The following is a 13,632-nucleotide window of genomic DNA, read 5'->3' on the forward strand; positions in this document are numbered from 1 at the left end:
GAGAGCTAGTTACCCTCTACTCCTCCCGATCCTTCTATGGATGAATAGACTTATTTTGCTTTGATTGTTTTTGGGTTGAACTTGAATTTAAATTGTTAAAACATTTTGGATTGTCTTTCTTTGATTGTTAGATGACTGTTTGATGGATATTTGAACTTTTATTTCATATATATATTTTGGTTTGTTTCAATATATGCATCATTTACCTTTTAGTTGAAATATGACCAATTTACCATTTCACATTTTATTATGAATATTGATTATGAAACTAATGGCTAATCTCTCTTTTGATTGTGATCTTAGCAGCTTAAGATATATATATCAATTGGCTATGTTTTTCAAAACCTTGTATAAATCGATTTTAAGTCTTTTTGATTAACAAAAAGGGGGAGAAATGTTATGTTTTAAGGGAGAAGTGTTATAGTAAGGGGGAGTGATTTTTCAAAATTGATTTCAAATTTTAGAAAATCTTAAATTAACATAAATGTTTTGTTATATCAAAAAGGGGGAGATTGTTGAAAACATTTTTGTATTTCGATATAACAAATTAGTTTAAATAATTTTAAGATTTTACAAATGATTTTCTAAATATATTCGATTCAAATCGAATATCAAATTATTACTCCAAGTCTTTTAAGATCAATTTCAAACCATACTAAATGTGTAAAATTATGTTTATATTAATATATTTTTTAAAACAATTTTCACAAAGTATTTTGAATCAAAATCAAGCCTAAAATCAAATTTTCAGAGTGATGCACCAATCCATGCATCGATGCACATGAATTAAATTGAACATCGAATGCATTTCATGCATCGATGCACTTACCATGCACCGATGTACAAAGGATTTTATGAAAACATCGAATGCATTTGATGCACCAGCCATGCATCGATGCACTCTGGCTATTTTGAAACATCGAATGCACTTGATGTATCGATGCACTCTTAGTGCACCGATGCACTAAGGGTCAACGGTCAAAATATTTGAATTGTACACTGATGCACCGATGCACCATGGGTATGCATCGATGCACTGACGCTCCCAACTGTTTTAATTAATTGTTTTCACACTTAAGCGGCTCTATTGACTCCACTAATCATCCCCAACGTTCAGAAGTGATTCAAGGTGTATTTAAACAAGCTTAGAAGCCATTGATCAACAACAAGCAACTAGAATCAAGAGAAAATCAAAGAGAAAGCATCAAACCTCAAGTTTGAGCATTTCAAGCCTATTTTTCATTCAATATTCATCTTGCTTTCAAGAACACTTATTGTGCTCAATTGTATTTATTCTTGAGTGTTCTTTCTTTGTTCTAGAATTGTGCAAACATATTTGCCTTGTGAGGTTTTTCTTGTAAGTTTGCAAATTTGTAATCTTCTCTTTGAGAAAAGAGTGTTCTCAAGAATTGGGGTATATTCTTGAGGGTGTTGTAAGGTTATCTCTTTGGCCTCAAAAGAAAGAACAAATTAGTGAATTTGTTGGAAAATCCTTAGTGTGGATAGCTAAGGTAGTGGACGTAGACTTTGGTTGATAAAGTCAAAACCACTCTAAATCGTTGTGTAAATCTTTTCAATTTTCTGCAAAAACTTCCACCAAAATTTTAATTGCCAATTCACCCCCTCTTGGCCCATTCCATCAGTCGATTAACTTAACAGTTTGGCACAACACTCACATCCATCATTAGTAGAAGAAATTGTAAAGTTTCCAGAGGAGGAATTAGTTTTGTATTCTGGTTGAAACTGCCCTTGATTATTAGATGTAACACAGGAGAAGTCCTTATCATATCTATGCCAACAATGATCAACCAAGTGTCCAACTTTTCCACACAGTTGGCACTGAATCCTAGATCTTCCACGACCACTTCCACCACCTCGATAATTAAAGGAATGGCCAGACCTCTTATCAAAATTCTTAGCCATCAATGAAGTATTTCGTACATTGCCCTGTGCAACATTTTCACTCATAGGTAGGGAATCAAGTTGATCATCAAAGCTTGCTAGTTGTGTTTCTGCATCAATTAGCATTGTAGAGATGATGTCTAATGACAAGGTTTCCCTCATGGATGTGATGATTGCCATGAAGGATTGATATTCTCGAGGAAGCCCTTTGAGAATGCTCGCAATTTGCTCAATTTGTGAGACAGAGCTGCCACAAGATGCTAGAACATCACATACCTCCTTCACCCGAGTGAGGTACGTTCGTATTCTGTCACCACCTTTTTTCAAAGATTGGAGTTTATAATGAAGAATCATGACGGTTGTCGTTGATCGATTGACAAAGAAGTTGAGCACAGTATTCCAAATAGTTACTATCGTTTCAGCACCAACGAATTGGGGAAGAAGGTGAGGACTGATCGTGGACAGTGACCACGATGCAAGGGCACTATCTTCAGCCACAAATTCTTCATACTCATCTTTGACAGGAATCGTGCCATCGTCATCAACCACAGTTTATGGTGGAGTCACTGCCGCACCAGTAAGTAGCCGCTCCAAGCGATGACTTCTAATGGTAAGCAAAATCTGTTGCTTCCACAGGAGGAAATTCAACTCGTCGAGCACCACATTTACTTTCTTGTGAGTAAATTCCTTCGAGTTCGTTGTAAACTCCATCAAGAGTTACTTACGCAGCGAAAATCAATCATAGAGCCCCAAGATCAATGGCGATTGATACCATGTTGGAAGGAGGGTGAAGAATTATGAAAGAATTAAGAAAGGAATCCTTGAATTGATTACAAAGCAATGAGGTTGTTTTATACACATTTCAGCAGCTCATAACTGCTCTTAACAAGCTAACTAATCTTAACAAACGAACAACTTCCTAACTTCCATTTAACAACTTATGCCAACATGGCATGGCATGCAACACACACCTCCTAACCTTATTAATAGAATGATGTTCGTATTTTTAAAAAAAAAGTTAGAGATAAAAATATATATAGATTTAAATTTTTAGAAGAAACAAACAACAATAGAATTATATTTTATTAAGTTGCCCTAGTTACATTTATAATTTTATAGAATTATTAATTTATAATATTGAAGGAACCATAAATTTATATAAGGGTCATCTAAAAAATTATTTTTATAAATTTATCAAAATGTTCTATCAAAAAAAATTATCAAAATTATTAATGTAGACCTAGGGTCCAAGTAAGAACCTAGAGAAATTATTAATTTATTGAATATTAATTTATAGAGGTTCTATTGTAATAATAAGAACGTATGTAAAATTTTATATTGAAAAAATATAAAAATTTAGTAATATATAAATTTATAAAATTTTAGAATAATAAAAAATAGATTATTAATAGAAATTATTAAAGAAATGTCTAATTTTTAGGAGAACAACTCTAGATCAATTCAATGACAGATCTACATCAAATCTAGGATGGGTACATATCTATAATAAAATATAGATTTTTTTCGATTAATTATTTATTTTATTAGAATTGTCCATCTTAAAATTTTATGTATAAAATTTTATATTTTTATCGTATGTTTATTCAAAAATTTTTGAATAAGTATTGGATCCATCATTAGATGGTAGGTAAAATTTTCTCTACTTTATTTCTCGAGATGGTTCCAGTGGGGCTTTTTCTCCACCAGATATTCCCCGGCAAGCCATATTTTCTCATTTTCTCGTATGTTTCACGCCTAACCCCTCTCGGGTACTAGTTTACTACTAGTATTACTCCTTTGTTCTCTCCACCGGCAATGTTTGGGCTATAAATACGAAGTATACTTGTCTCGTTTTCCACACAAAACACGAGAAACCAAACACGACTCTCTATTTCTTGTTTCAGTCATGGCTATCTCTAAGGCTTTGATTGCCTCACTTTTCGTATCTCTTCTCCTTATCCAACTTGTTTATGCTGATCAACTGGTAAACCTTGATCACTTCTTTTTTCTTTTGTTTCCTTTCTTTGTTTGAACAATTGTTTGCGAGCAGTAACCTTAATTTAAGCTACACGTTGATGTGAAATACAGGTGACAAGTGCCAGTAAGGGAACCACCGCCCCAATGAAAATCGGTAAATAGGATCGATCCTCGATAGTATCCGGAAAACTAGGCTGAGACCCTTTATTGACATATCGATTTGCGTTTGGTTTTTTCAGACTGCGGTGGGGCTTGTGCGGCGAGGTGCCGGTTATCGTCGAGGCCGCACCTATGCAAGAGGGCGTGCGGGACATGTTGCTCCCGCTGCAACTGTGTTCCTCCGGGTACTGCCGGTAACCAAGAAATGTGCCCTTGCTATGCTAGCTTGACCACCCACGGTGGCAGACGCAAGTGCCCTTAGAGTTTTTAATCAACTTGGATTGGAACGAATCTTCTTCTAAGAGCTCTGTGGTGAAGTAAACGAATTGCATGGTGTAAGAATAAATAAAATAATGTGTCGTACGTAAAGCAGAACTCATTTCTTTTCCCTTTTCTTTTCGGCAACATTATATGTTTAATTACTTGTTATTTTTATAGTTTGAATATATTATATTTTAATTAATAATAATGAAGTTTGTAATTCTATTTGCTTCCGTTTACGTGAATTGTAGTTTAAATTTTAATGCATGTACGTATGTTTCTAGGGCAAATGATCAACCTTGGGAAGAGAGCCTGAAATACACCTTAAAAAAATGAATGATTACATGCCTAATTCCTTTAATCGGAATTAAAGGATGAGTTGTAAAAGCCTAGAACATAATTATATATGCTTAATTCCTTTAAAGATATGCTTAAATCCTCTGCCCCCACTGTGTGGCTCCACGAAAATTGTCACATCAATACGATTTTATTAATAAAAAAATATTTATTTTATTATTTTTTATCAGTAATTTTTTCCATATTTTTCTTCAATTTAAAAATATTTTTTTTGAAAGTTACCATACAAGTAGATTGTTGACATGAAAAAATAAAAGAAACAATTTCAATTGATAATAGTCATGATTGATATGATGATGAAAATTCATTATATAAATTTTTGGTGACTTTATTTTTACCTTATCAATCTAGAAATGGAAGAATTTCAATAATAACTGAGTTGGTGTTCTTTTTTTTACTTTGACCAGAGCATTAATGGTGTTTGTTTTGTATCAGCCATAGAAAGAGCTGTATTTCTAATAAATATCACCCATAGAACCATCAGCATGAATAGTAATTAAAGATTTAAGGGTGAGTTTAGTTTACGGAATGTAAGATTACCAGTGGGAATAAAAGATTACCACGAAATTAGATTGTATTTTGTGTTTGGTTGGTTTAGCAGGAATGTAAGATTACCGTGTTTGGTTAAATGAATAAAAGATTATTGGAATGTATATTTGACCAAATTGTCTTTATTATATATATATTTGTATAATATTACAAGTTGTAAAATATTTATATATTTTCTTTAAAAAATTAAATTCATAATATTTATATATATATTTTTTACAAAATTAGAAATATAAAAAAGGTTTAATGAAATGTTAAAATTTTATTTTAACCCATGAACTTCATATACAATTTTAATTATAGATTTTTTTTGTAAATCTAAAATAATTTAAGGATAAATTTGTAATTTAACCTTCGTAGAATTTTTATTATTCAATGACAGAAGAATGATATTTTTGAAAATAAAATAAAAATTTAAGGGCATTTTATCCAAAACGTCGGTAATGTTACAATACCTAAGGAATGGAGGAAATGACATTCCCGGTAATATACCCCAAAAAATCACTATTGATAATAAAACATTACCGGGAATGACATTCCCGACCAAACCAAACGGAGGAATGTAGATTCCATTCCCCCGTCCAAACGACCCCTAAAGGTAGAAAAATACAAACCTTTTTGCTGGTCTCTTGAATCTCTCCAGCAACAATATGAATTCGAGTATCAGATAGACCTGGGAGAATTTCCAGCGAAATGGTAAATCGCATTACAGAATCATGACGCATGGGATATAAACTCAAATTTGTATCAGTAATCAGAAAAGCCAACATCAACAAACCAGGTAACGCATCAGTGCAGGCAAGGAGCCAGAACTAGCTTTCACATGTACAAACCAGGTAACTGCAAAAAGCAATTTGAAAAGGTTTGAGTGCACAAACTTTTATCAACAAATATAAAGTTTTTGAAAGTGGCAGCTTCATAAGAATCGGGTGGTAAATTTCAATCCGCCAGGTTAACAATAACTATCATAACTGTGAAAAATTAAAGACCAAGTCGAGCTCGCAAACGTTACTGAAAAATTAATGATCCAATATCTCCACAAATAAATGGATACTTTCCAAGTATGCCAACTCATTTATAACACACAAGGAGAAGAACAATTCAGCATACCGCCTGTAGATTACCTTGTGTGTACGAAACTGCAATAAAAAGTACATGCATAAAATCAATCAAAATTCAGCAATTGCATACTGATTCTATGTATGGGATAAAGATGTTATATATTCATAATGATTCTGCTTTTTTAATACTACAACTTGGCTAAAAACTGTAAAATAACTAGAAGGGTGAATGCTTATACAAATAGAAGCAAGTCGTTGATTTCACAATTATTGGATCTACTTATACACTACAGAGTACATAACATTGCAATCCGGAGTTAAAATCTAAATTACAGACAGTTTTACACTTGTACCAAAATACAATTGGATAAAGAGATCAAATACCAAGCAATAATTTTCCTTCCCGAATCTATGACTATGAGGTGTACCTGCTTAATGATTCCCCAAGAGAGCAGCCTCAATCCCAGATCCATCCTTGGAATGCTCTATCACAATTTTCCGAGATGTTTCAGGTCAAGAAGCTCTGCTACAGCCTCTTTTAAGTATCTTCTATACTGGGAGTACCGCTCATACAAGCCTCCATCCATTGCCACCACTGTTCGTCTCCCGAAGATGGCACCTTTTGTATCCTCTATCTTTTGAAGAATCCCCACTATTCCAGCACCAGCTAAAGCTCGCTTCACAATGGTGTCGCAAACCTCTAGGACAATCTTCCTTGAATTTAGGTTGGACTCTGTTACAAACTAGAGTAAGAATAGTAAAGCACTATATCAGAAAGTACAATGAGAGGTGTTTTCTTTATTGATCCATAGCACTGTTTTTATACAAGAATTACACAGCAAGCTAACTAAAGCTTCTATCAACTGCTCATAACAGCTATGCTAACAACTTCCTAACTGCATAAATACCTACACACGTCAGAAACATATTAAACACTCAACATTCTCTCTACCTTTTCTTCCTCCCCAAAAAAAGACTAACATCAGCAACATATTCAACACTCAACATTCTCTCTACTTTTTCTTCCTCCCCAAAAAAAGACTGAACATTAACTATAGTTTTAAACACTCCAAACTGAGCTACAACCAGGGGCTTTGTAAAGCCATCAACAACTTGATGACTACCGGGCACATAATTCACCACCACTTGTTTCAATGCAACCTTCTCACTAACGAAATGAACATCAAGCTCTCCATGTTTACTTTTTGCATGATAGACAGGATTGATTGTCATGGCAACATCACTGCTGTTATCACACCTAACAATTGGTATCTTCCGCCTTACAACACCCAAATCAGTCAGAAGAGCACTCACCCACGTTGTTTCAAAAGTAACGTCAGCAACACTCTTGTACTCAGCCTCCATTGTGGATATGGAGATTGACTTTTACTTCCTAGAATTCCACATGACTAGATTATCACCTACAAACAAACAATAACCAGAAATGGACTTGCGATCATCAGTGTTTGCAGCACAATCAGCATCGGCAAATGCTACAACATTAAAATCTGCCACTGCAGGTTCCAAACCATGATTAAGTGTTCCTATCAAATACCTCAAGATTCTTTTAACAGCAACAAGATGTCCTTGCCTTGGAGAATGCATATATTGCGCAACCTTATTAACGCTAAATGCAATGTCTGGTCGACTGTCTGCCCAACGAACAAACAACGATGTATCTGCTGAAGATTCTTTAAAACCAATTCGAACTAGGAAACTCTTAAGCTTGCCATGCCAGTTTCGAGGAGCTTGACGTAGACCGTACAACGCCTTCTACAATTTACACACCAAAGGACTACCATCAACAACCACTTGTTCGAATCCGAGCGGCTGTTGCATGAAATCCTCCTCATGCAGATCACCATGCAGAAATGCATTATTCACGTCCACCTGACGCAGTTGCCAGCCATTCGTTACAACCAATGACAGGACAACATTTAGAGTTGCAAACTTAACAACTGGGCTAAAAGTCTCACCAAAGTCATGTCCTAGCACTTGTGAGAATCCTTTAGCTACTAACCTAGCTTTGTATCTGCTAATAGAACCATCAGATTTCTTTTTTAACTTGAAAAATCATTTACACCCAACCACTGACCGTCCTTCAGGGAGCTTCACAAGGGTCCATGTACCATTTTTTTCGCAAAGCTTCAAATTCAGCATGAACTACAACTCTCCAATGAGAAGACTGAAGTGCCTCATACACATTTACAGGTTCCACATCATCATAGCTAGCCAAATACAACTTAGGCTGAAATATATAACATTTACTTATTGTCAGCATCGAATACATCAAATGACGATTCAAAGAAATACCACCACCATCCAGTGAACCTTCACCATTACCAACCCTTGTAGCAGTTATTTGTAATGAATGAGCAACGTTGTCAAGGGGAACAGAAGCTGCCACAGACTCCACTCGATCCACTAACTCATTATCCTCAGCGGCACTGACTGAGGTTGCACCACCTACCTCTTGTTGAACTCCTGCTCCCAGAGAAGTATCATTCGTATCTACAGTAGGCTGACCCATCTGACCAGAATCTTCAGCAACACTATATGTATTTGCACCAGCTACCTCTTGCTGAACTGCTTCTCCCAGAGGAGTAACACCCACATCCAAAGTAGCCTGACTCATTTCACCAGAAAAACGAGACTCTTGTACTACACAAGTCCCACCGGTTCGAAACTAACGCATATCAGTCATAAGTTCAAGTGTTGTGGACTTCTGTTTACAAGATACATAAGCATTACTTGAACTACCAGTCCCTGCAAATGGAAAAACAAAGTCATAAAAAATTACATGTCTAGAAACATATATCTTGTCACTGGCTGCTAAACACATATAACCTTTGTTCTGAGGGCTATAACCTAAAAAAGTACATGATTGAGATCAAAAGTCAAGTTGGTGTTGTTGAAACACTCTTAAGTGAGGAAAACACGTGCACCCAAAGACCTTCATGAACTCATATTCTGGTTTCTTCCCCCACAACTTCTCGTGTGGTGACAACCCATTCAAGACCTTAGTAGGAAGCCTACTAATGAGAAATATTGCAGTAACAACTGCATAATACCAATAACGTAAAGACATAGCAGCCTGAGCTAACAACACCAAAGCAAGTTCAATGACATGTCGATGCTTCCGTTCTGCCACAACATTCTGCTCGGATGTGTGAGGGAAAGCAACACGATGAATGATCCCATCTTTCAACAAAACAGACGAGAGGTTGCGATACTCCCCACCATAATCACTTTGCACAGCCTTCACAGACAACCCAAACTGAGTAGAAACCATTTGTTGAAACAACTTGAACATATTCATGCATGCGATTGGCTTTCAAAAAATAAACCCAAGTATGCCTCGAATAGACATCAACAAACGACAAATAATAGTAATATCCATTAGAAGCAACGTGAGATGACTCCCATATATCAGTATAAACAAGTTGAAAGGGTTTAGTATACACAGTATTGGAGTGAAAGAAAGGCATCTTATGACTCTTGCCAATGCAACAAGCCTCACAAATTTTATTCATATATTTGGGAACACGTACATCAAGAGTTTGACATACACTAGCAACAATATTATACACTGCATGCCCTAACATTCTACGCCAAAGATTGTAAACATCATCAGCCACAACAGAATTTACACAGGCGTTTTTACAAACTCTTGAAGTACTATTATTAGGAAACACATAAAGTCCTCATTCCATACGTCCTTGAAGAAGCATCTCTCGAGTAAGAACATCACGAACACAACAACCTTGAGCATGAAACTCAAAAATCACGTTGTTGTCCCTAGCAAACTTGGATACAAAGAGTAAATTCTGAGTTATACCAGTCAAATGAAGCAAATCACTAATTAACAACATTCTAGAAGTAGATTTCAGGGTCATATCACCAACCAGGTCAATAGCTAATGAAACACCATCACCCACAACCAGCTTACCTGGACCAGATCCATGAGTAAGATGAGTTGCAGCCACCACAGTTTCTTCTTGAGCAGCAAACACAGCAAGCTGCGTCTTTGCATCTACAAGCATAGTACATACCTTATCCAAAGGTAACATATCACCACTTGATGTAATAACAGCCATAAAAGGATGATACTCACGCGACAAGCCCTTCAAAATACTAGCAATATGCCCTACTAGAGGAATTGGACTCCCACATGAAGCCAAGACATCATAGATTTCTTTAACCTTGGCAATATACACACGCATAATGTCTTCTCCCTTATTGAGAGATAGAAGTTTACAATGCAAGCTCATTACTGAAGTTGAGGATCAAGTGGCAAAGTACTACAACACCGTACTCCAGATAAAAGATGTTGTCTCAGCACTAACAAATTGAGACAGAAGATGTGGACTAATAGTAGAAAGCAACCACGACGCCAATGCACTATCATGGGCTACAAATCATCATACGCCTCATTGGGAACAAGACTGTCGTTTTCATCGACAACCATTTCAGGTGGAGACTGTATACCACCTCTAAGAAGACGCTCCAGTCGATGACTGCGAACCGTGAGTAAAACTTGTTGTTTCCACAACAAGAAATTCGTTTCATCCAATACCACATTGATCTTCTTGTTAGTGAACATCAAAAAACATGACGATCAAAAAATCACAAGAAGAAAACTACACAAGCAGAAGCATCATACCAGGATCACTAGCGATTGATACCATGTTAGAAACTAGAGTAAGGGGTTGTTTGTTTGCCTCTTAATGGAATCATTCAGCACGTTTGTTTGCCTCTTAATGGAACCATTCAGCGCGTTTGTTTCGCACCTCTGAATGATTCAGTGCTGACTGATTCAGCAAAACAGTGTTGACTGATTCAGCAAAACAGTGTTGACTGATTCAGCATAGAAGTACATTCTGAATGATTCAGAGCCATTATCAAACAGCATGTCACATTCAGAGCTAATTCATTCAGCGCCTCTGAATCATTCAATATTTGAATCATTCAGCGCTTAATCATTCTGAAGTAAACAAACAACCCCTAAGAATAGTAAGCACTATATCAGAAAGTACAATGAGAGTTGTTTTCTTTATTGATCCATATCACTATTTTTATACAAGAATTACACAACAAGCTAACTAAAGCTTCTATCAACTGCTCATAACAACTATGCTAACAACTTCCTAACTGCATAACTACCTACACACGTCAGCAACAGATTCAACACTCAACAGACTTGATCTAAGTGTAACATTGGATAAGATTGAAATACTCGAAATCTGTTTTCAAGAACATAGAAGCTGAAGTTCATACGAGTTGAGTAATGATGAAAAATTTTACCCCAGCTACATCATATAGGACTGATCCAACGGTCTGCAGATCATTCGTGGTATCCTGTTGCATTGCATATAAATCTGGGGTTCTAAAACAATTCAGAAATAACTCAGCAAAAGTATGTTAATTAAGTGTGGATTCTGCAGAAAGTTAAAAACAAATGAATCCACTTTTCAATTAAGAGAACAAGGGACTGAGAGGCACAGAGACTTGTCAAGCAATTTTATTTGCTCCCCCGAATTACAATCTTACTCAAGTAAATTCCACAGCATGAAACTGAAATGGACTTCCAAATTCTAGGCTTAACACTTTAAAGAAGAATTACCTGAGAACAAAAGGCATGGACAGTTTTTCCAGCACGGATTTCCCACACAGAGAACCTTCTTCAGCCATATACAGCAGAGCTCTTCGTGCAATTTCACCAAGGTACATTCCAGAGATTGTCTTTTCAAATATCTACAACGTATAAACAAATATTTGCACATCAGAAAGTCTGTACTAGACTTCTAGGAGTTAACATAGATAAATTAAAATTTTGAGTTTGCCTGCTCTCCAGGATTGATACTAGCAGCATCCATACCACTATCGAACACCATTAATGGAAGGCCTTTTCTGAATGCTCCCCACTCAAGGTAAACAATCTGTAAATGATGGAAATATCCATAAGACATGATTGCAATTATGATTATTGAATAAGAACATACGAAAGACGATTATCACTCACTGTTTTTCCAGAGGGGGAAAAGTCGCCTTGCAATTTAGGAATAGCATCCATCCGTTCTACATAGCAAGCATTTGTCCCCGTACCCAAAATGACAGCAACCATAACATCATCATCCCAATATCTAGCTCCTGCCAAAGTTGCCACCGTATCATTCACCTACTAAAGCCTAAATTAATTAGAATGGTTTCTATATTGATGATATTCAAAGAACTTTCAATGACAATAACAGAACAAGAGCTGAAGAACATACCAAGGCAGACACTCTCATATCTATCCCTTTCCTATCCATAGCTTCATTTAGGCAAGCAACCACATCTTTTCCAGCCTGCATATCGATTTTAAACACAGCAACGAATGTCAGAATATACTATTTTTATCCAAGATTCAACCGATAAGTTAATATCAACCGCACTATTAATAACAGTGTTGATGCATGTTTGGGTGATTGATTCTTTTGTTGAATGATCTTCAAGTAAAGTTATAGTTTATAGGTATGATCTTAAAGCCCCAAAAACCTAAAATGGCAATACAAACCGTTCCTGAGACTGAAAAACCTTTGGTCCACTTGATCAGTATTCCAGAATCAATGGATGTCTGCTTCACTGGGAAAGAAAAAGTGAACCCAATTTCGCCTTTTCTTCCACGGGGTAAGTTAGAGATTCCACCTTTTTGAGCAAAATTTGCCAGAACAGAAGCAATAAAATCAAACAGCTCCTACAACATCAGAACATATACATATACCACAAGAGATTTAATTAATGTTCACAAAGGAAAAAAAAGGAGCAGACCTCAGAGGTAGCAGACATGAGTTCTTGAGGGATGGAAAGTTGCTCCGATTCAGTGGAGATCACGCGTTCATCTTTCCCACTTAACTGAACCTTCAACACCCGAAAGTTGGTTCCCCCGAGATCCAACGCGTAAAACAATCCTTTCTCGTCCCTCAACAACACAAATCTCCATTTTTAAAGCTTAAATAGAAACACCAAGCTAAAAATAAAGCTGATCCTTGAATGAATGTACCCGGCAGGCCAGCTATCAACGTAGCTGAGAATCATCTTTAGATCGCTGCCGCCATCAACGGCGAGGCCAGCACGGATATCAGCGGACATGGAGTCTGCCACGCTGCGAAGAACCGGCAAAGGAGTGGCGCAGTCTTGCTGTAGCTTGGTCAATATGGAAGCCACAGCCACTGAAATGGAGCTAGATCGGACAACCATCTTGAACAGAGTCACCCCACTCGTGGATCGCCTGCTGCGGATCGATCCAACGGCTGACGAAGTTGCAGTTGCCATCGCAATGACCGACATTGCTCAAAAAACAGAAAGGGAAAAGAGTATAAAAAAC

The 13,632-nt window shown here is 36.5% G+C and overlaps 1 protein-coding gene and 1 pseudogene across 1 annotated transcript; one reads left to right on the forward strand and one right to left on the reverse strand.

Annotated features, from left to right (window-relative positions):
* The first annotated feature begins 3,730 nt into the window (after positions 1-3,730).
* On the forward strand, positions 3,731-4,530 carry LOC120113532 (snakin-2-like). Its single transcript, XM_039134665.1, has 3 exons — positions 3,731-3,886; positions 3,991-4,033; positions 4,119-4,530. Exons 1-3 carry the CDS (start codon positions 3,809-3,811, stop codon positions 4,298-4,300), a joined length of 303 nt encoding a protein of 100 aa, XP_038990596.1. The 5' UTR covers positions 3,731-3,808; the 3' UTR covers positions 4,301-4,530.
* Positions 4,531-6,698: 2,168 nt separating this feature from the next.
* On the reverse strand, positions 6,699-13,617 carry LOC120113486 (annotated as a pseudogene).
* Positions 13,618-13,632: the final 15 nt, after the last annotated feature.

This window comes from Hibiscus syriacus, unplaced genomic scaffold (assembly GCF_006381635.1).
Source record: "Hibiscus syriacus cultivar Baekdansim isolate YM2019G1 unplaced genomic scaffold, ASM638163v2 tig00110209_pilon, whole genome shotgun sequence".
NCBI lineage: Eukaryota > Viridiplantae > Streptophyta > Magnoliopsida > Malvales > Malvaceae > Hibiscus > Hibiscus syriacus.